Genomic DNA, 23689 nt, shown 5'->3' with positions numbered 1-23689 from the left:
AGAATTTAGGTGGTCAAACAAGAAAGGGATAAACAAACAGCAGTCAGCAGTTTGGACTAAAGCATATTTATTTTAGGCTAATCTCACAACTATAATACAAATACGCTATCATCTTTTTCCCAGGCCTTCAGAGAGGAGATTGCCCCGTTGCGTCAGGACGTCCGAATTGTCAATGAGCTTTCTGCTGAGCTGACACCATTGGACATTCAGCTGTCGTCCACAGCCTCGAGACAGCTGGACCAGCTCAACATGAGGTGGAAACTTTTACAGGTACTTTAAATCCCCCTGAAACAGCTACAGATTTTGGAGCAGGAGTAGGTTTTTTGTGTGTGTGTGTGCATTTTTTCCTCTATATTTTGTCACAGTTGTCTAAATGACTTCAAAGGAGACTGCGCTGTCTCGTTGTTTTTGTTTTTTGTGTCTCCCTCGCTTTTTTTCACTGTATGCCAATTTTACTTTGTCAGCCGAACACACGGGATTTGGAGCCGTCCCTCTCCCTGTTTACTTGTTTTAGTTGAACGCAGCTTTATGTTCAGTGCGACACTTTGTCACTACACATCAGTGGTCACTATTCTCGCAGCGCACCGGTCACATCCATGGCTCTCTGCACGCTTGATAGTCACAGCTAGATAGTCACGAGTGTTTCTCAGAGTTGAGCATGTCTCAGACCTCGAGGAGAAGGCGTGAAAAAGTCTCTTAACAAGCAGAGATGGGCAGTAACGCGTTACTTGTAACGCGTTACTGTAATCCGATTACTTTTTTCAAGTAACGAGTAAAGTAAGGGATTACTATTGCAAAAACGGTAATTAGATTACCGTTACTTTCCCGTAGGAACGCTGCGTTACTGCGTTACTAAAACCGTGATTTTTTTGCAAGAATGTCTCATGACAGTGACGTAAGCGAGTGCGACGTTCATGACAACAGCTGTGTGCAGATCAACAATGGATAATATATCGAGTGCGGGAGAGAGTATGAGCGTGCAGCGTTTAAAGCGTGGAAGTACTGACCTTATTTTGAGTTTGATTCCATAAAAAGTGACAAAAACATTAGCGTCCGTTGTGCGTGGGAAGAAAACTTCTTTTTACATCGAAAAAAAGCCCTAAACTTCCAAGCAAGCACCGAGTGCGCTATGACGTAATGGGAAATTCACAGAGAAACTCGCGGATTCTTCCACTGACCGCTGCGGCACACCTGCACCAGGGTAAACCTCTGCCTACCCTGCTCCTGTTTTACAGGTGAAAATAGAGCAACAGGACCGCTAGTCTTTGACTTTATTTATTTTCTGCTGTGTTTTACTTGCATCTATTTGAAAGAGTGAGTGTAAACACACACAAAATATTATTATTTTATATTTATATTTATATTTTATGTGCTGGAATGTGCAGAAAATAAGTTTAAATGTTAAACAAATTTCTTCCAGTCAGAGAATGTTGCATATAATTAAATTTTTGCTTGATGCATAAAGTTAAAAGATTAAAACTAATAAAACAAGTTTTAAAAAGGGACTTTTCCATTTGATTACATTTTGTGATGGATTATGCAGAAAAAGTAGAATTGGCCTGACAGATCTATCGCTTTATCACCTATTCAGGTTGTAAATCGTGTTTTTAAAAAGTAACTAAGTAACTAAGTAATTAATTACTTTTGAAAATAAGTAATCAGTAAAGTAACGGGATTACTTTTTTGGGTAAGTAATCAGTAATTAGTTACTGATTACTTTTTTCAAGTAACTTGACCAACACTGTTAACAAGTTATTACAAGGAGATAGAAGAGGAGTGGGTTTTGAGCATGAGCGCTGGAGTTGTGTTGATATCCTTTAGACAAGTTTCAGTCATTTTTGTATTCTAATTGGGGATTTTTAAACTTAAAGATGCACTGTTAGTCAGTTTTTAATCTCTAGATTGCTATGCCAAAGTAGCTTTTCTGTCATGTCTCTTAGATTTAGGGTCCTTGGCATTGATACCCAGTGATGCTTGAGATCTGCAGTGGTAGAGTGTGGTGGGACGTGACCTAAGCGGCTAAGAATGGCAGGAGACAGGTGCTGTCCAGTGTAGCGAGTGATTTATTCACCATTTTGTGATCAAACCATATTTACAAAAAAAAAAAAGAAGAAGAAGAAGCTCAACTCCATAGTTAACTCAGTTCAAATAAACATAACTGAACTTAAATCAATGGAAATTAAGGTCAAACTGCACACAGCTACACTGACCTGGTCCTTTCCCCCCTGAACCCCTGCATTCATCTGCTTAAATAGTCCACTCAGCCCTGGACTATTCCATTCAGTAGGTAAGATGAACATTATCATACTCAAACCTATACTGCTACTCTTTACTAGCAATAAAATCGCTACGGTGTAATCAATACAAATTGCACCAATAAATCCATTTCTGTATAAACACAGTCTAAAATTCTCCCCCTTCTTCACCTGGTCTCTTCCTGTGACCTCAGATTAGCTATAAGCTATTAGCTATAAAGGTATAAATACAGGAAGTAAAGCTATAATTTCCTCCTTTTGTTCCTGGAACACAGGTAAGTAAGGTGAGTTCAAACTACACCAGTTAACAGTTGAAATAAATAACATGTTAACTTAACAAACTTGTCAGAATTGATTTAAACCAAGATGTTATTTTACATAATCTGTAAAAGTGCAAAACCTGAACAAATAGGGATAGTAGATGTTTGCCTATTGCAGACTACATATGAAATATGGTTAAATCGAAACAAGAATGTTAACTAAGAATATGGACAAATGGTGTTCTCACCCACTTTGTCACATAGAGGAACTGAATACAGGTTAGCTGCTCAGCTGTGGACATGAGACAGATGTAGAGTTTTTTCTAGTGCAATGTTTTTGAAGCTTCCTTTATAATTGAGGCACACAGTGTGGTAGCATTATTCGAGAATTTAAGCAGGAAAAGAAATGTGGCCCCCCTTCCCCGCTAAGCAAAACTGGTTAGCTGTGCTAATTTGTAGCCCTGTGATTTTTTTTTTTTTTTTTTTTTTTTCAGTGCACTGCACAGATACCCACTAACAGTCTTGTTGCCTGGAATATGACTATAATTTAGATTGTGAGTCAGAGAAGGGCTTAGTTTCATTCTGTCTCTCTCTGTTGTCTGCTCTTTTCATTTCTTTCAGTCTGCAGGACGGCTTCAGCTTCACTAATAAGCCAGATCTGGCTGTGTAGTTTGATGGTTTGGTTTTCATTTCCAGACAGCTACCATCTTCCTTGCTGCGGGAGAGTGAGGATAATAGTCACTAAGTGGCCAAAAAAAGAAACTGAGCTACTGGTCTTTCTGTACCCATTTCCAGGATCCCTCTGTGATCTGGCTGACTTAATACCCGAGGCTCATGTGTGAATGTGCGAGTCTCAGTATTACAGGCTGCCAATACTGTCCAGCTAGTCGGAATGATGGAGCAAAGCAAATCATGTGCGGCAGGGCACAGGTGCAGTGCCTGAGAGGTCAATACACGGCTCTCAAAGGAGCGCGGGAGTAAGAGTCTGAGTGATTGATAACTTAAATGCCTTTCACACAAGTTTTTTTTTATTTTTTGTAAGCAAGCTGAAGTAGTAGTAAAGATAATAACATGGAGTAAACAGCAGTGTTTTAGCATTGATTTTGAAAGTATATAAGATTTTATGTTAACACACAAATAGGCACAGTGTGATTCTGGTGCTATGTTACTTTTCTGATCTTTGCACGAGCATGTTTCTGATCGCCCCATATTGATATATATTTGTTGTTTTTGTGGGATTAGCTCAAAAGTAGAGATTTAGGAAACTTAGTGTTCTTGTGTGCTGCCTGATTTAGCTTCTTATGTGTTTCCCCGTTGAGTTTATCTCTTCATTTTTCAATATTAAAAAAACCTTCCATTAATGCTCTGTTTCCCATTACGGTCACATATACCATCAAAGTTGAGAATGCACATGGCACACTTCCATGAAATCTGGATAATGGGTTTCCCTCTGGCCCCAGCATCATGTGTCTACACTAGATGGTGGATTTGTGACCTGCAAGTCTATTTTGGTCCACAGTTACCTGTAATTGTCACTGCAGTGATTTGCTATGGGCTTTGAGCTCATTGTGAGCGAGCATACAGCCGTACTGTGATTGACTGCATCCGGTGTAGATACTTATTAGCTGACACGTGCATGTAAGCACTCAGTTACCTGCTGTTTGTGGGTTTGACATGTGCTCAGCTAATTGAAGCTGCTTTATAATTTCCAGACAATGCTAAATGTCCTGAAATTGACACCAAGTGCCTGTGAGTCCAGTCAAGATGTGACACTGTGTATATGTATACCTCTATTGGAAATAAAGTTTCTTGAGTTGGGGTCTTACAGAAAATCCACTTGTAACTTAATTGCACTGAAATTGAATTCTTTCCAACCATGACGCCAAGTCTAGCCACTGTAAAGTTCTGTCTGTGCGATCAGAGCCTGCCAGCCCACAGCTGACTGTCTCTTCTTTATGTGTGCGCGTGTGTGTGTGTGTGTGTGTGTGTGTGTGGTCATCATACAGGTGGCAGTGGATGACAGACTGAAGCTCCTCCAGGAAGCCCACAGAGACTTTGGCCCCTCCTCCCAACATTTCCTCTCCAGTGAGTACCGAGCCTATTACTTCTCTAAGGAAATTATAGATTTGGGGTGACTTGGTTTGATTCCACTCAGTTACACAGTTTCACATCGTCCAATTTCTCTCCCATGCCCCGTCTTTTCATCCTCAGCCATATGCTTCGCCATCACGGATGCTCAGTGGCCGCGTGCACGCGCATACACATAGCGTGCAGACGCGCCACTTCACTCATGAATAATGCAAGGCTTAATTACAGCTCTGCACTGACTCCTTCCTCTCCCTCCCTCTTTAGAGTGGTCATTAGCAGAGCATAGAGAGTTAGAGACAAAGCTGGAGAGAAAAGACAAATGCAGAAGCGTGAACATTAAACAGAGCAGCCAGACTCCGGCTCCCTGCGCCTCTGTCGCGCTCTCCCTCCCTCTCTGACTTTCGTCATTTTCTATAATCATACAGCCATTAGTGTTCTCCCCGTTCCGCCTGATTTGCTTTGCTGGCTGTCAGACATGGAGACAAAATGGACGGTGTGCGATTCAGAGCAGGTGGCAGGCTCAGCCGGCATGCTGTGTCACCAACAGACACGAGTTTACAAAGTAAGCGCTGCTGAGAGCTCAGCAACTGCACCCAGACAAAACACCACTCTGTCTCTTCTTTCATCTTCCTGGCACTATGACACTATCTTCTCCATCACACATTCGCTCTCATTACACTAGTAGCTTAATATTCCCCGAGGGATCAATAAAGTAGTGCGTTCTTATCCTGCCCTATCCATCTCGTATATCTCCCAATCTCGCCTAATCTCTTTCTCTTACTGTCTTTTCATCTTTATATCGGAGTGTAGAGCTGTGTCAAGGAGGAGGGAAAGTGGGAGGGCGATAAATCAAGCAACATTTCTGTTTCTTATTGCTTTTGAGAGCATCTCAAGAGTTATATTTGTCTGGTTTTAACACTGTATCAGCTCGTCATTTTTAAGATTTCCCTTGCTTGTCTGTGTTTTTTGTCTTGTTTTGTGCCCCCAGTTTTTTCTCCCTCTATTTAAAAAAATAAAAATCTTTTCCTTCATGTCCCATTGTCTCCCTCCTCCGGATTTTCTGCCAAGAAAACAATATCCATTTACCCCACCCCCCCACCCCAATTTCATGCTCTGTGAGAGTCTTCCTTATACATCTAGACTGTGTTATAATGGAAGTGTTACATGTAAAAATTATTTCAAGTCAAGGTCCAAACACTAAATGGATTATTACACTGCTTGGTGGAATTGTGCAGCATTTATTAAGATGGCGTTTGGATTTTAGTTGCCCGACTTTTTGTCTTTCCCCTCATCTCACTGCTCTCTTTATCTTTGTCTCTCTCTGTCTGCAGCATCTGTACAGCTCCCCTGGCAACGTGCAGTTTCTCAGAATAAGGTTCCTTATTACATCAAGTAAGTGGCGAGAAATGGCTTCGATAGCGCTCACTGTGCCTGTATAAACTGTATGCATGCGTCTGTCTGTGTGCTGTAGTAGGTTAGAAAAGAAATGCTATTTGTCACCTATTTGAAATGGAATGATTGTGTGTGAGTGATTTTTTTTTTAATGTCTTTTTTTCCAATCAAATTTGAGTTTGCTTTAATTTTCATTCTTGGGATTTTTTTGCCCACTGGTAGTCTCAAGCACCTGAATTTTATTACATGACCTTTATGACCATAGTAGAATATTTTAAGTCTAGACTGTGCAACTTTGTAAAGTAATCTCCTAAAGGACCTCTAAGGCTTTTAAGGGAGTATTTATAGGGTATGACCCTTTTGTAATGCAATAACTTCTTCCTTTTAAACAGTCAGTTCCCCAAAGTTAAGTCCGTGCAAAGTTCATTTGTACTTATCTGAGAATAGTGTAGGTAACTGTCTGTTGAAGTGACAGTGAGCAGGCTGGTGCCATGTGTCATGTCTCTTGGACGCTCTACTCAGGCAGCATCATTGTCTAAACCCTTTCAGCAGGTCATCCACAAATCAGAAGGTTGGTGGTTCGACACCTTGGTGATTAAAGCCGATTAGATAGTAGGTGCAGAAAATGACTGGTGTAGACTATGCATTCACACTCAAGTGATCAGGAGCAACTGCTACTTTTGACCGTCTCCTACCTCCTGAGTGCTTTGAGCGCTCACATGGAATCAAAAAGCTCCATATAGAACCGGTCTATTTACCATTTACATTTATTTAATGTCCTGATCTGAATCTCCTGACATTGTGTTCGTTTCACGTGTGAAAACAGTCTTTACTGTCATACGATCTTTTCTGCCTTTAAGTAACAGATTTGGTAGAAAAGTTGAAGTTTGCACATTTATGACACCTTTATTCATCTCAAGGTAGATTCAGATGCGGGCAGTATGGTGCAGACGGAATAGATATTATTTTTTTGATCTGCATTTTAAAAATGCTGAGAGCTGATTGTGAAATGGCCCATTATTATCTGATCTTTTCAGTTTTTTCTTTTGTGCGTCAGAGCTGTAACCTCTTGTGACCTCCGGTAAACACCGCCTGGTCATGGATCTTAGTAGCTATTTGTTTTTCCTTTGTATTTTCTGTGCATTTTCTTTGTCGTCCAATTAAGAACTTCTTTCTCTCGCGATTGGTTTTTGTCTGTAAATTACCATTCAGGCTGTTTCACCTGCACATTTCATATTCAGTTCAACAGTAGCACTTCCTTTTGAATAGATAATATCTGGCTGAATCCCAGGACTGCTTCCCATATTCTGCTAACAGTGGCTGTAATGACTTTAGCTTGACATCTCGCTTCCCATTCTAATTTTTTGCCAAATCACTCCAAACTGCACGTTTTTGCTTAAACGGGCAGAAATGGCATCCAGGACAGCTTTTCTACTGCTTAGGAGATGTCAGTTTTGAAAGCATAAAGGACCTCATTATCCAAAAAACATCTAACTGTACGTCAGTAAATTGCTGCCTTAACCAGATTCACACTTATTTTTGTGTAGCGGTTAGAAAACTCTATTTCAGCTATCATTTATCAGTTCTGCTGCTCTCTGGTTTCTTTTATAACGCTGTTACTGCCTGTATTTATTTTTAGGATGATAAAGTGGTAGCGTTTTTTCAGGTTGCCCTCCTAAATCATCCTGTGCCCTGAGTGGAAATGTCACCGTCTCAGTTAAAATTGTCAAACGGCCATTTACACAAGGGAAAAACCCCACTTGTTCACTGTCCACAGAACAGTCCACAATAAAAGCTACAGCTATGAAGATTTAAAGATACAGTCATGTTTCGGTAACTAGTTAAATGTCTTCAAAAAAAGTTTGATGAATTCATTTTCCAAAAGATTCTATATTATTAAGTGTGGTCACAATCTCAGCTTGGATAGTTTTATTTTTATGTAGAAAATCTGTCTGTTGTTGTTTATTTGGTGATGCGTTTGTGTGCATATAGGCAGTAATGAAGAAAAACAAAATTTCATAATAATCTTTTTTGCTGGACGGTATCAAGAGGCTTAAGTGTTAAATCATGTTAATAAGACAATGTTTATGTACAGCCTTGTGAATTGTGTCTAAAAGCCTTGTGGTTTTAGAGGAAGTGGCATGTAAAGCCATTTTTAGATGGAATAACAAGACAACACCGTTTTCTGCCTGACTTTCAGTCTCTGACACTATTGTGGAGACATTTTGAACCAATCTTTTTTACAATGTGGCTTCACTTCGTTGAGGTTTGTAGGTATTTGTTTATGCACCGCTCTCTTGAGGTCCCGCCACAGCATTTCAGTCACTATTTAGCTGTCAGCCTCATATTTGTTACACAGAGGAGTTTATGGCTGTGAGGTTCCCTGTGGCTGCCAAACAAGCTCAAATCATCACCCCTCCGCCACCGTGCTTAATAGTTGGTGTGAGGTGTTAGAGCTGATATGCTGTTTGCCAAACGCATTATAGTCAAAGGGCATTATTCCAGAAGTCTTGTGCTTTGTTTTTTGTTTTTCAGAGAGGATTTCTCTCTTTATCTTCAAACAATCCATGCTTGTTAAGTTCTTTTCTCCTTGTACTCTCATGAACTTTAACATTTTTAACATTTAAGCTGCTGATTGAGGCCTGTAGAGTCTGAGATGTAGCTCTTGGGGCATTTCATGGTCTGATCTTGGAGTGAATTTGCTGGGATGTCCATACCTGGGAAGTCTGGCATTGTATTCACACACCCACTTTCTCCAGAACAGTAAACTGCCAAAGCTTCTGCTTTTATAGAGGTGCTCACACTTACTGGTGATGAAGTGCTGAGGTGCACTTGATTAGCATTTGATTAGCAGCACCTGGCTGCTTCTTACCCTCTTAATTTGGATGTCAACAGTAAGGGCGTCTGAAAAAAAATCTTTGTTTTATATGATAGGTCCCCTTTAAAGAGCTAGGTAATGTCTAGACGAAGACAAACATGGGATTTATATATAGAGAGAGGGGAGGGACACCTGCTTTGGGTTTGGGCCTGCATCTTGGCACTAGAAAGGGTTCAGATGTGAAAGCCAGTGACTCGGAGGACAGGCTTTATAACTTTAGAGTCAACAACAGCCTGTGATCACAGATGTGGCCAGCCAATGAACCTGCGTCCGTCCGCCCACTCATACAAACACACAAACAAAACACAGGGGTATTCACAGAAAACTGTACACAGAAATGTATTTAGAGACACAAGCAGTGATATATATTTTTTCTATTTCAAATTGAAGCTAGTCTACAGCAGTATCCTCCTCTCTCACATCCACACATTCGGCCTTGGAGGCAGTTATAAAATTCCACCTAATTTGTTGTTTGAATTCAAGTCTAAATCCATCTCCAGGACTAATCACAGGTCGCTTTTTGTGCCGTGACATCCTTGGGACATCAGTGTCTCTCTCTGAAACATTCATTTCCCCAAACTCCTCCCCATCTCGTCTTCCATCTCCTTTCATACTCTGCCTCTTTTCTGCGGGCTGACAAAGGGCCTCTGATTAAAACTGTGTCTTTGTCCACCCCCTGTAGCGAGCAGTTCCAGTGACATTTTGTGGGGAATCTGAAATGGCTTCACATAAGTTCGGTGTATTTATTGCATCATGCTGGCAACCTCATATGCTTTCCCATTTCACCACTGGCACCCTCTCGACATTCGAAGAAATCTTTGGTTGTGCTGTCAGTCTGTGTTTGTGTTAGGAGACATTTGGCACTGTGAAATGGTGCCAAACGGTTATGGTGGGGTTGAGCCTAGCAATAACACCCCCCACCCCCACCCCCACCCAAAAAAAAAAAAAAAAAACAGCCACTCTGCTCACTGTGACAGTGTGCTCCTCAGGATGTCTAGTTTAGGAAGTTTTAATAGGAATCCTAAACTATTTGAACCGTAACTCAAAAGCCCAAAAAAGGGGGATGCTATTATAGGAAAGATGGGGGTGGCTTTTTAAGGGAGGGTGGAGGTGGAGCGGTGAGAGACAGAAGATGTCAGGTGGTGAATGCAGGCACTTATCACCTGTCACAGACACTTGGTGATAAGCCTGGCAGGCTGCTGTCAGTGGGGGGAAAAAATAGTTCCTGAAATCTTCCTCGTGCTTACTCAGATATTTCCCTAATTCTGTCTCTTTGGATATCCAGATATGCTACTAATCATTCAAGTGCACGCTCATGATTATTCATGGAAGTCTCTGAGCGTGTGACAGTGACAAATTCCCACCACCCACCAGCAAAGCGACTGCAGACGTGTTTGGCCACACTGTTGCCATTTTTAGTTTTTAGGGAATCGTCTCCGGCCGTGCTGTGATTGTAGATCTATCCAAGAAGGATTTTGGCTTTTCCCTCAGGAAATATGAAACGTCTAGGTTACTTCTAGGGTAGAGGGAAAGAGTAGGAGGTTGTTGTGGTTATAATTTATTTTTAAGAAGCACCAATGAAGACGTAGTAATTAGCAGAACCACTTTAACCTTGAATGAGACTCTAAGTAGCTGGAAATTGTAAAGCTACACAAGCTTGATAAGCTAAACTGCTATTATTATTATGATCAGTTAATCTAAGAAGGTCAGATCGTATCACTTATGTCATATAACTTCAGCTGCCTATTATGCTGACTTGGTGAGACAGAAATCTCATTAAAACATCTTGTAAAAGGTTATTTTCCCCTCACAGTACCCTTGTGGATACGTAAATATCATCCTTTTCTTTGTGCCTGCTGCTGCATCCCCTTTCTGTGACGCCGTTCGACTTGTAGATGGTTATTCTGAGATGTCATTTAATGACTTTTATGAGGGAAAATGTCACATGCATTAAACAAGACCCAAGAGGATTCATCTCCAGAACTCCTGTCTCACAGCTATCCGCTGCCTGACGAATCGGCAAAACCACTACGTGTCATCAGTGGCCGCTTTAATTGCCTTGTTTCTAATTGAATTTCCTTTTAATTTGATGCATATGAGAAGTCATTTTCCACTGTGGAAATCAATGTCGAGGAATTTGGAGAAGTGTTCAATATCTATCACGCTAATTCTTGAGTTTGAAAAGCTCGAGATATTGAAATGAAATAACTTCAGACGCTCAACTCGATTGAAATTGGCAGCCTTGCATCATGGTGTGCTTTTGGAGTGTTTTTGAACTTTGTGGTGCATTCAAATGCTTCTTGAAAGTTAGTAAAGGACACTTATCCATCGTAAAATCACCAATTAAACAATTAAAAGTAGCTTAGTTAATTTATTGACTCATAACCTGGCTTAATTTCATGAGGTAATAAAAGATTTTCGCTCAGACCAACAGCATGGAGATAAATAGGATTTGGAGCGTAGGAAGAGAAGGAGTGACAGCTGTGCTGTGTTTGCATCTGCTGCTGGCGACACTAAACAGGGATCAGTGATAAAAGCCAGAATGAACAACAATGCTGAGGACAGGCTTATGACTTACAAGTCAACGACATCCCGCGATCACTGATATGCCCAGTCAGTGAAACATTCAAGAATGCTTCTATGTTCAACCATTTGGATTAGTCAAGCTGGTGTGAAAGCTATTTGTTGACTACAGTGTGAGCTAAACAATATTCCTGAAAAAGGAGGGTCTGGATTTACATTACAATGCGCTAAACACGTATGAGCCAAAGCAGCAGAGTTCAAAGAAGCATAATGGGCATGACTACTCGGCCGTCTGGTCTCCAGTTGTCCATCTAGGCTCAAGTCCACATCTAAATTTTGTCGGTTTACCTTTCAAGGTTTTCTGGATCATGACCATTAAACTTGGATTGAATTTTAGGGAAGTGAATAAAAAAACTTGGGCATGCACCAAAGTTTGGGGCACGAAAACTCAGAATGTTATAGTAGATGTTTTGACCCTGTGGGATTAATTTACAGTGCACAATCCAGTGGGGGAAAAAAAGGAGGAAAAACCCAAACAAAAATAACAAGCATGCTCCTAGTGTTACTCCCAACCTGACGCACCGCCTTTCAGCTTTTCCACTGAAAGCTGCTGTTTCCAGTCAGGTAAAAACAGCTGAGACACAGTGATCATCTCTGGGGATAATCGTCAACACAAAAGTCCAGCTAGTGTGAAATAGACACAGATTTTTTGCTCTTTAGCAAAGTTAGCCATCCATGGTAAAACATTGTAAAGGTTTAGTTCTAATGTGTGTTTACTGAATCAAGCCGTCAAGCGTGATTTGTTTGTTTAAAGCCAACCTTACCCTGAATTTTACTGTGGATGAATGTTTCACACTGCGCCATCTAAACTGTAACAGCTTTGTCATAAGTGTGCCATCACTTCACTTAGCTTTCTTCCCCCCCACTGCCTTCCTACAGGACAACAAAAGGATTGACATTGGAAAGGGAATATGTTGAGGGGAAAGAAGTGAAGACAGTTAAATTTGACAATTCAGTTGTCTCCATCATGGCATTCATGAGCTGTGGATATGAGCACAAGCTGTCTAATCTCTCTGGTGATGGAAATACTGGCTGCCGTGTGTGTGTGTGTGTGTGTGTGTACAGAAGTCTGATTTTTGATTTTTTGTGAGTTCATGTGTATCCTATCAGTGTACTAGTTCTGTCTTGTCTGCGATGTACCATTCGACACGTCGGTGTAAAAAAACGTTTTATTGGTGATAGCTGCTTGCGAATGTGGTCTGCATGGAGATCGTGCTCTTTCTCCTGGTGTTTGTTTGCGTGGAGCAAATATCAGCGAATCCCCTGCCAGCCTTTGACAATTTAGGCAACTGTTTCGCAGGTCCTTAGTGCAGGAATGTCCCGGCGTTAAATATGCCTGCTCAGGTGTGAAATGGTCACCAGTCTGTGTAGCCGTTGAATAGCGATGAACATCTGCGCACGAGGAGGGCTTATGCCATCCACTTCGCCGCTGCGCTTCTCTGTCAGCACTCGGCTTTACTTCCTGCTGACTGTCAGCAGAGAGCGAGCCATCGCAGAATCCACAGGGGAGCCTCTGCATTCTGAAACAGACTTTTATTAAAAAAAAAACATCTTCCAGAAAACTCCTCAAACATCCCACGCAGATCTGAGTGTGGCTTCTGACAGCCAGGTGCCTCCTTGAAATATTATGCAGGCGTGCACACACACACACACACACACACACACACACACACACACACACGTAAGGCCACATCATGGCCAGAATAGCTCAAATAAAAGAAGTGATTGGCAGGCGAAACAGCTATGTTTGATCATTCTTTTTAAATGTGTTTTTTTTTGTGTTTTTTTCCTTCTCCTACTGTTGGTTTTCCGACTGCTTTGATTTGTGTTAGGTGTGTGTGTGTGTGTGTGTGTGTGTGTGTGTGTGTGTGTGTGTGTGTGTGCATGCATGCTGTGGCTTCTACCTGAAGCAGAAATGTAAACAGAAGGTTTAGACTTGGTCCCCTCATGTTTATTATGGTATTTGAAAGGAAAGGTGTGTGTGTGTGTGTGTGTGTGTGTGTGTGTGTGTCTGTGTTGTTTCATTCAGAGTTCTGTGATTTATGATGTATTCGTAGCCTCTGTCTCCATTTCAGGGGTGATAACAAAAGAGATGCCAATATAAGCGTCCACAGTGTCTGTACTGTTCCAGTGATGATGATAAAAGTAATGTTAGCTTCTGTGTAATTCCACTTGCTTATCCTTTTGCTCTGTTTCTCTGTATGATTTTGCATACCTTTCTTATTCAATGTTTTTTTTTCCATCTTGTTTTTTTGTGATAAGCCTTGAAAGTGTAGAAAGTATTTAAGAGTGCGTGTGCGCGTGTGTGTGTGTGTGTTTAGACATCAGCAGTTGTTCTGTTTATGTGTCAGCTCATGATTTTGTGTATTTTGCACTCTTAAGTTTTCTCTTCTGTGTTTCCATTTTTAGTCATCAGACACAAACGACCTGCTGGGACCATCCAAAGATGACAGAGCTCTACCAATCACTAGGTATAGAACGTAGTATTATGTATGAGGACTTAGGCTCCCGACTTATTTTTCAAAATAAATGTCGCTTCAGAAAATTGCTAAGAATAAACTTATTTCCAACTTTATATAGTGTTATTTAGCTGGGGTTTCTTTGCCCAGGTAATAAGATACTGCCGGAGAAATGTACAATGGAGATATTAAAAATTCAATTTAAAAACATTTCCATACAAAAAAAAGACTGTCACGCAGGATAATCCACAGAATTCACTGTCAGCTGTTTTTTCCCCTCAGCATTTCTTTGGTGGAAAGTTGTTCCAATGCGAACTTTTCACAGTCTGTACTTCATATTATCCAAAGTACTGAGGTTGCTGATCCTGAAAAGAGATGCTGCTGTTGAATATTTCAAATGTAATCTGTCATTGCTCTGTGCTTCACATAACGCAATTTGTCTGTATGATGCTAGGGTCCAAAAACTGTTTTTCTGGTCTTTAGTCCTGTCACAGGGCTAAAGGCGGGGTACCCCGTGGACAGGTCGACAGCTCACACAGAGACAGACTCATATTCACAATTATGGACAATTTACCTCATCTTTGTACTGTGAGAGGAAGCCGGAGTACACAGAAAATGCACACCAGCACAGGGAGAACATGCAGATGCCACGCAGAAATATCCAATGAGTCAAACCCAGCACTTGTTAACCACACTAACACAAGGCTGGTTTTGTTTTTGTGAACTAAAGTTTACTTAAAAAGTATGAATTAAGTGTTAATTTACTGAATGTGATTTGTAAGTCAGGTAAAATTGTCATTAGGTGTCAGCTGATCGTGACGTATCATAGCTGATACATTCCCTGACTTCGTCCAACTCTGGCATCTCTAAGAAACTGATTGAGAATCTCAAATAAAGCCGATGCATGCCTACAAAGCAGCGGAAGGCGATAAAAAGATACCAAAGTGCTCCCTGTCAGAAATGTCATTAAGCAATGGAAGTGAAGGTGAAGAAGAAGAATACTTTAAGACTGAAATGTACATCTGCTGGACCGGGAGGCAAAGTAAACCCTCACATGACTGCAAAGTAGCTGCAGAAAGGTTTAACGGCTCTGCAGCTTTCACGCACAATCAGGGTGTGGGCTGAAGCATCATCACTGTGATCTCAACTTCTGCACAGCAATATCTGCATGAACAAGATCACCTTTTAAACAAGTGATGTGGCTCTTTGAAGCAGACCTCTTGTTTCTGATCAGGGATCAGCACAGTGCTGTAGACCCATTCTCACTTGTCTGGTTCATTTACTCTTTAGATTTGACTTCATGAAGCTGACACCCTGATCTTTTCCCTCTCTCCCCCTCCCTGATAATATCCATATGCGTGCCTGTGTCCCTTCAGGATCACCCGTATGACTGTGGTATTTTTTTTAATGAGCTGCCAGATAAGTAATAACCTGTGAAACTTTGGGAGTGTATTCTGTAGGCCAGGAGCTCAACAAATAGCACCAGACTCCACTGAGATAGAACTCACTAACCTAATTACACAGTCCATATGAGCACCCTCTCGCCTCAGCCGTCTCCACAGACAATAACTAACAGAAGTCAGATTTCACTGAAGACAGAGGTTGCTTGTGTTGCCCAGAAGGCAGATTTCTGCTGCATTTTGTTTTCCAATTTTCTGCCTCTGTTTTCCTTTTTGTCCATTTACCTTTTATCTCTCTGTCTCCTTTCCTGCCTGTAGCGGACTTGAACAATGTGAGATTCTCAGCATACCGAACAGCCATGAAGATTCGCAGACTACAGAAAGCACTGTGCTGTAAGTAAGATGAACACGCGCGCGCACACACACCCACAGACACCTTAATACCTACAGCCGCGGTCTCCTTCTTTTGATGTTTGGGCTCAACAAGGGGATGCAGTAATGATTTGAAGCTTTGCCAGATGCTGTGCCAGAACAGCATAGGAGCCAAGCATATTTTTGGCTTTAAAATTACCCACTCTGCATGAATTTGTGTGCGCGTATGTGCATGATTCTTTGCATACAGAGTCACAGCTGGTGCTTGTGTTAAGCCTGTTGAGCGTAAGCCTCATTTGGTGAGCACAGGTGGAGCTTTTTTTAAAATAAATAAATAACTAAATACATTCTCAGAATGAGAAAGTGATGTTTTTTTGTGTTTATAATGTAATCTTCGATAGGAAGTTGCCATTACTTAGAGTCTCAGGTGGCTATAAACACCATATATATACACAAATACACACACACATTACAGGTGCATGTAGACTTCTCCATGTGGGGTTTCAACCAGCATGGCAGCAGCTACTTGGGCTCAGCTCAACGTAATAATGGTGACAAATGTTAACCATTATCCAGCTGTTGACATTATTAGTGCACCTCACACTGTGAGCCTACACTGTTTATTTACATCCTGCTGTTTGTAGGAAGTTTGGAGTGTGCACGAGTGTAACAAATACCACACATCAAAACCGTACCGTTACCTCAGATGGTTGTGTGCATGTGCAGGATGCCCAGCAGGGTATGTCAAAGTGTGTTATCGTGTGTGTTGGTTGTTAATAAGTTTGAATGATTCAGGCGTTTTAGTTTGCTATCTCATATTGCTTCTCCCCTCGCCGTGTGTGCGTGTGATTGTGGCGATAATGCATTAGCCTGAGTGAGTTCGACTTGGGGCACTGCGATTCAGTTTCATTCATTAGATTGGAGCAGTCACAGTATACAAACACACACTGACATGCACACACACACATGCACATGGAGGCACAGAAGGATCAGTAGTTATTAGCCTGGATTCATGTGGAATCTTTGCTTGGAGATCCATGTGTCTGACTGTTTGTGATTGTGTGTGTGTGTGAGAGAGAATTTGACACACACGTGACGGGGATACTATAAAACGGCTAATTGGGTTAAGTCTGTGCCAGGGGGGTGGAGAAGCACAAATGAGCTTGCGTGGCATCCACTAATGTGCCACAGCCTTTCAGCTCCATACCAGAGTGTGTAATGACAAAGCTGCAGAGAAGTAAAGTTTTGCTTTCTGATAGCACAGCTGCCCTGCTGCGTCCACTCTGTGTGGATTATAGAGGTGGGAATCACCATACATCCCACGATACGATATTATCACAATACTTAATGCACGATACGATATTATTGCAATTTTTAAAAATATTTTGCGATATTCAGATTCTGTACATAAAGGTAAACTTTATCAATATTAATTTTATCTAATATCAAAGTCTCACACTCAGTCTTTCTCTTATTTCAGTCAGTTTTATTGTTGACAAACTGAACTGTTTGTATTATAGTCTAGTCCAATTATAGCTATTCTGAACTATGCAATTTATGAAAACTATGCAGCCCATTCAGCAACTGAAGAATTTGAAAGTAAATTAAAACAAAATACAATTTTACATTAAATAAAAAAGTTTTAAACTTAATTAAAATAAAACATGTTTATTGCTGCCAAAAAACAAGTTAAACACATTTGGACAGTGAAGGAATGGTAGGATTCTTGCTCAGAAAAAGGAGCTGATCAACATGCTCTGAAGTCAGAGCATGTTCCAGTCCACAAAAACTTTTTTTGTAACAAAATATCGATTTCTGCTGTCCCTGTATCGATACATTATTAGCAAACAAAATATCACGATACTACACAGTATCGATTTTTTCCCCCACCCCTAGTGGATTACTCCAGTAATTAGTGCTGTCTTTGAGGGCAGGAGGGTGAGAGAGATGTGCAGTGTGGAAGTTTTTAAATATTTATAGAAAATTCATTAAAGGTCAAAAGAGTAATGCAGAGAGAGAGGAGTTTACAACTGTGGTTTATGTTCCTGTATACCTGTAAATAGATTTGAACCTCCCATGTATTGAAATTTTTTGATAAATCTGAAACAAGATGCCGTGACCATAAAGTAGGTAGATTTTTAAATGTCAATGATTCTTTCTGTGGTAATTATCCCACTGTCTGCATTTTACCTCCTGGTTGGTTGACCTGCCAGTGGATCTAAGCAAAGCACTAATTAAAAATCCTGTTGGTATCTGAGCTTCATCCTCACCTATTAATATATTCTTGTACTATGTAACTAGATCCTGACTCTTGTCATGTATTTATTAAGCAGTACATGTGCTGTAGAAAACAAAGAAGGAGATGCTATAACATTTAGAGAAAACTGCTCATCTACTTTTTTTTTTGCTGACCAAAACAAATGAGATATAATTTGTTAATTAGTGAGCTTAAAAGGTGCTGGTCAGCAGATTTTTTTACTTCGGGCAGAGACAGCCAGCTGCTCGATCCAGTGTCATATTAAAGAGCAGGATATTAGCGCAGTTTTGATTATCTTATTAACTCATTAGTGGGATGTGTCATGGTTTAATGTCAGATATTTAACAGATTTAAAGGACCAAACTGGCTGTTGCTTTCTTGAAAACGGAGACAATATCTTTACTCATTTTTGTTTTATTATGTTATGTTATATGTTTCTTATTCTGAGCTTTTTTTAAAAAAAAACTCAATACAACAGTATGACTTCACAGTGACACTCAAAGTCTAATATACTCCACTAGATTTCCATATTGCTGATATCAGTATATTGTAATGAAAACAGGCTGACGTCATCATAGTGTAATTAAAACATCATAAAACAGATTTTTAGTATAACCCTTGTCCTTCGAGCGGCGTTACGCTCTCTGAGTGCTTTTATATTTCCTTATTTCAAAAGAAGTACTGCACTGTTACACTTAAAGGCCTCTTACGATGGGGAGTTCATGCTCAAGCACTATAAATACAGCAGCTTCTCTTGTATTTATTTATATTTTAGGTACTTTGTCTCAATGTGCTGGCTTTTTTATTCAATTATCCTCTTTCGTTCGATTTTCTGTCTTTTTTGCCATCTCTCTTGCGCTTCAGATGCGTAAGTGAAGGGGACAGTATGATGGAGGCATAATTGAAATTCTATATAAAAAATATGGTTACATTTTTGTTTTTGTCATTCTAGAGCCAAGACTCCAGAGAGACTGCTCTGTCTGATTCATTTCATCTCTGTTCCTCGTTTGTCTATTTCTAGTTCACATTTCTCCTCAATGGATCCGTCTTTTTTCTGTCTGTAATTCTGGCCTACTCCTGCACTTATTTTTTTATGAAACTATTTTGTTAAAATATCAGTCAAGTCTGTAGTTTAGAAGTTCTTCTATAAATAGCCTGTGCCATTTTAAGCTCCTTGTCCTTTTCTGATATTTTGACATTTGTTGAAAAAATCAGAGCAGCTGCTGAAAGCTCAGTGAGCAAGCTGGAAAGGTTACTAATGGTCCTGTGTTTCTTTGTCCCTTTCTTCCATTTTCCTCCCGCCTCCTTCTCCTCGCTATTTCTCTCCTTCTATATCTCGACCGCCCCATTCATCTGCAGTGGACTTGCTGGACCTCAGCGTTGCCCAGAACACCTTTGAGCAGCATAAACTCACCAATAACAATCAGCTGCTTACCGTTCCCGACGTCATCAACTGCCTAACCTCTATCTACGACGGCCTGGAACAGGAGCACAAAGACCTGGTTAACGTGCCTCTCTGCGTTGACATGTGTCTCAACTGGCTGCTTAATGTTTACGACACGTACGTATGCCATCTGCGATACATGTTGCCATACATATTTGTAGCAATGCTTACTTCTTCATGCTGTTGCATGCACATGAATGATGTACTTGTTTAAATTTAGACTGCATTAAAGGAGCTGTCGTGTCAACAATGCACATCCTCATGCTGTCATCATGTCATATGCATAAGTCGGCAAGTGCCTCAGTGGGCGTGTTGCGCATTGTGCTAATTTAGGAGCAGATTTCATATGTAAATATAATCTGCTCTCGCCAGAACATACAGTACTCTCTGCATAATCATGTGTGCACTCATACACTGTAAACCAACCATCTCTGCACTCTAAATACCGTTTGTGCGCATTCAGGGGGAAAAAGCACAAACAAATCACAACGTCCTGCACGCAATCCTTTCCTTTCCAGGCACATAATGGTTTTATGTCTCTGTTGTTGCATGTAATTCAAATCTGAAATGATCTCTCTACACTTAAATTGAATGTATACTCAGAAACACACAGCAACAGTAAATGTAACTAATTTTCACTGTCTGCTTGGTGTCTCCGTGGTGCTGTCTGCAGTGGTCGCAGTGGGAAGATCCGGGTACTGTCTATGAAGATCGGCCTGCTCTCTCTCTCCAAGGGACACCTGGAGGAGAAATACAAATGTAAGTGTCAGCGAGTTGGTGTGACGTTTGATTCTGTACACGTGCATCTAAACTCACTCGCGTCCTTTTCATAAGAGACCAGCCTGTCTCCGATTTCAAGTGATACTGCTGCACGATGGCTGTACTCCCAGCAGTATTAATCAAACTCGAGACGGAGAGGAGTTAGAAATCGGGTCGTCTAATTGGATGAGAGACCTCCTCCGCGTTTCTCTTGTTCTTTATTTAATTTTCTATTCTCCCTTATTTTTTAGGATTAGGGAGCGTGAATATAGGCTTGCTGCACTGGGAGGAGAATGTCATCCTAGCTTCCTGCTCTTTGTTTTTGCTGCTTTATCTCTCTCTCTCTCGCTCCCTGTCTTCCTTTGCTGTCACTGCTCACGCCACTGTTCATCCATCTAACAGTTCCACTTTATCTTTTGTCCTGTCTTACTTAGTCTTGCTTCCATCCTCTTTCCTTTCTTACTCTTTCGCCTCCTTTTCTCTTCCCATGGCATGGACTCCATCCCTGAGCCTATTCGTTCCACTGGCAGTTTCTATTAGCCTGAGAAGGGTATCTAGCATGGTTGATTGCATCCTTCCTCCTTTACTCTTTTAGGGTCTCATTGACTGTCAGTCCCTTGCAGATAGTTGCACTGCATTGCGCACGCACCTAACTAGGTGTCCTGTTATTTGACACCCATTTTTGACAGTTGCAAATGTCAGATGTATATCTGTAGTGGACTGAATCAGGTGGAGATGTCGGTCTTCAGCAAGATTTCATAAGAGATGTGTACGTGGGGGGAATGGGGTCAGAGACACGTAATTGCTGTCTCTCTTTTTTTTCTTTCTTTTTTTTTGCATGTGCAATCCATGAACACCCACACACAGTCATGGCAGGAGCTGGCATCAGGGCCAGGCTTCACAGAGAGATCAAAGACAGTGGCAAGCGGAGCAGAAAGACCTGTCATGCCCTCTGTTTTTTCCTCTCCTCTTTTTCTCTGGATTACACTCTCTGCCTTCTTTGCTCATTTTGTGCATGTGCTCCAGCGATGTTTCGTAACCTCATCTAGGGGGGGGGGATGTTGGCAACATGCAGAGTAGCTTAGATAGTGTGTCATTGGGCAGGCATCCATATCCAGTACGGAGCTTTGTCAATCTCCGTGAGAAGGGATGGAAAGATGGAGACGGGGAGGGAAAGATTAGAGAAAAAAAAAAGCCTGCTGTGGAAAAACTAAGACACAAAGATTCAAAATGCATCTGTTCTGATTCTTTTTGTGTCCTCCCTCTCACCCACATATACACTAATGCTTTTCCCTCCCACTCCCTGCTATATTGTCACTCTTTCCTTCTCTACATCTTTTCTATTTATACTTATTTTTATTTTAAATATCACCCACATGCTCTAACTTTCTCCCCTATTCCTTCTCTTTTACCTCACTGCTCCTCCCTGTCCTCTCTCTGCAGACCTCTTCAGCCAGGTGGCGTCAGCAGGTGACACGTGCGACCAGCGGCAGCTTGGACTGCTGCTTCATGAAGCCATCCAGATCCCAAGACAGCTGGGCGAGGTGGCTGCCTTTGGAGGCTCCAACATTGAACCCAGTGTTCGCAGCTGCTTCCAGCATGTATGTTCACACAGAAACACACAAACATTTGCATTTAACACATCACATTAGTGTACTCCTACACACATCTGAAGAATACAGAAGCACATAAGCTGTTCATGCCATAGTCTTGTAATGTTCTTAACACTGGATGGATTATAAGCATGGGGGGGAAAATCAATTAAAATTCTTTTTCTTGTCTTTTTTTCCCCAAAATGTTAATGAATAACAAGTTCGGGGTTTTTGTTTGTAACAAATCTATAACCTCAATCTGATTAATCAGTGATTTTTCTCCGTGTTTAAACTATGATTTCACTGGTTTTACCTCTAATACATAAGCTGAAAATGATTTTCTTGTTTTGCTTTGTTTTTGTTCTGTTTCGTTTGACAAAAACAGTCTGAATGTGAAATTGTGATTGCTTAACTGGTGGGGGAAATCAGATGGCATATTAATGACTAGTTAAAGTAAAGGTTTGAAAATGTGTGCTGGGCAGAGAGAATAGAAATGCTAGGACATAATGAGCCCAAAACTAGTCGACTCAAAATTACCTCTTTATTGCTGTTTTTCTTATATATGCTCATTTTAGTTTGGGGAAAAACTATCTTATGTACACATATTGTGTACAGTTAACTGGTAGTCTGGTGCTCATGTGTAAGCAGAAGCTTTAAATCTCTTCTTAAGATAATATATGTCCTGTTAGCTACAGGGTTCATGTTATGCTTTATATTTTTTGCATGAACTCATAACGCCGATTAGGCAATCGATCCCTGGGGATTTTTCTGTTAATATATTATTCATGTCTTCCTCTGGAACCTACTCCACCGTATCATATTTATTTCTATCTTAAGAGACATCTTCTTGTTTGTCACAAGCACATTTTGTCTCTGCCATCTGTCACTGCTTGTGAATACTTGTAAAAGAAAAGTCTGATTTTCCAATTATCCAACAAAGATTTCTTGCGTGGACACTGCTTTGACACTCTTTTGACTCAGCTTTCTGCTACAGAATCTAAAAAAGCTGAAAGGTATGAGCTTAAAAAGCGCTGCCAAAAAAAGTTGATTCTGTTCATCTTGACGTAGCGTTTTCAGTGCAAGAAACTACCTTTGCACAACGAGGGAAAGTAGCCCACTGAATGAACAGTGGGCTGTAAGGTCAGTTTCTTGATCATTAAAATGCACATTGTCATGACCATTGATCAACGACCACTGATCTATGAGCAGTGATCAATGGCCATGAGTACCATTCATAGAGAGTTGGGGAATGGCTGCAATCACAGCATTTTAGGATGGTGAAAGATGTACCCTTAGGCCCCTTGACTCCCCACTCAAACCAGCATTCCTCCCTGTCCAGGATCTGTACATCCTCATCATTGAAAGAGTGTCCACTGGCCTGTAGGTGTAAATAGACTGCAGAGTCCTGGCCTGACGAGGTAGCTCTTCTGTGTTGTGCCGTCCACTTAGCCAGAGGTTGTTTGGTTTCCCCGATGTATAAATCATCCAGTCCTCCTGGCACTTAACAGCGTGCACTATATTACTCTGTTTGTGCCGGGTGATCGGATATTTGGGGTGGGCCAATTTTTGGCACAGCGTGGGGTTTAAAAGCCACAGAGTCCACAGTGTTTAGAGAAAATGCGTCTCAGCTTATTCCGATACTCCTGACACATACGGGATCTCTATAGGTTTTCGCTAAGGCAGCAGTTGTCCATGTCTCCTGGATGGCCTGGAGCATTCTTTGGGTGCCTTCGTAGCTTTGACAAATGTCCAGCTGGGATAACCACATTAACTCAAGGCCTTCTTGATATCATCTTCTCCTTCCATGGCTGCTTTATCAGTGGGGTGTGCTATATGACATTATTATTCAGTGCATCTTCCAAAGGCTGATTATCATCGAGCATCTGAGCTTTTTTCACCTTCTCCAGCCACCTAACACCAGATCCTGTGAAAAGTACTTCAGTGTTTGAG

The 23689-nt window shown here is 41.1% G+C and overlaps 1 protein-coding gene across 7 annotated transcripts in view; it reads left to right on the top strand.

Moving 5' to 3' along the window:
* utrn (utrophin) overlaps positions 1-23689 on the top strand; it is a 192478-nt gene that overhangs the window by 129869 nt on the left and 38920 nt on the right. For all 7 annotated transcript variants that reach the window (XM_084952527.1, XM_084952532.1, XM_084952533.1 and 4 more), the window contains 8 exons: positions 124-270; positions 4522-4600; positions 5935-5995; positions 13866-13927; positions 15634-15708; positions 19304-19505; positions 20062-20147; positions 21591-21748. In XM_084952527.1, coding sequence (XP_084808653.1) covers positions 124-270; positions 4522-4600; positions 5935-5995; positions 13866-13927; positions 15634-15708; positions 19304-19505; positions 20062-20147; positions 21591-21748 — 870 coding nt within the window. The remainder of the gene's footprint in view (positions 1-123; positions 271-4521; positions 4601-5934; positions 5996-13865; positions 13928-15633; positions 15709-19303; positions 19506-20061; positions 20148-21590; positions 21749-23689) is intronic.

This window comes from Perissodus microlepis, chromosome 15 (genome assembly GCF_051167445.1).
Source record: "Perissodus microlepis isolate ML-2025 ecotype Zambia chromosome 15, ASM5116744v1, whole genome shotgun sequence".
In the NCBI taxonomy this organism is placed as follows: domain Eukaryota; kingdom Metazoa; phylum Chordata; class Actinopteri; order Cichliformes; family Cichlidae; genus Perissodus; species Perissodus microlepis.
Note: the sequence above shows the minus strand (reverse complement) of the source record. Positions and strands in the feature narration are given on the sequence as shown.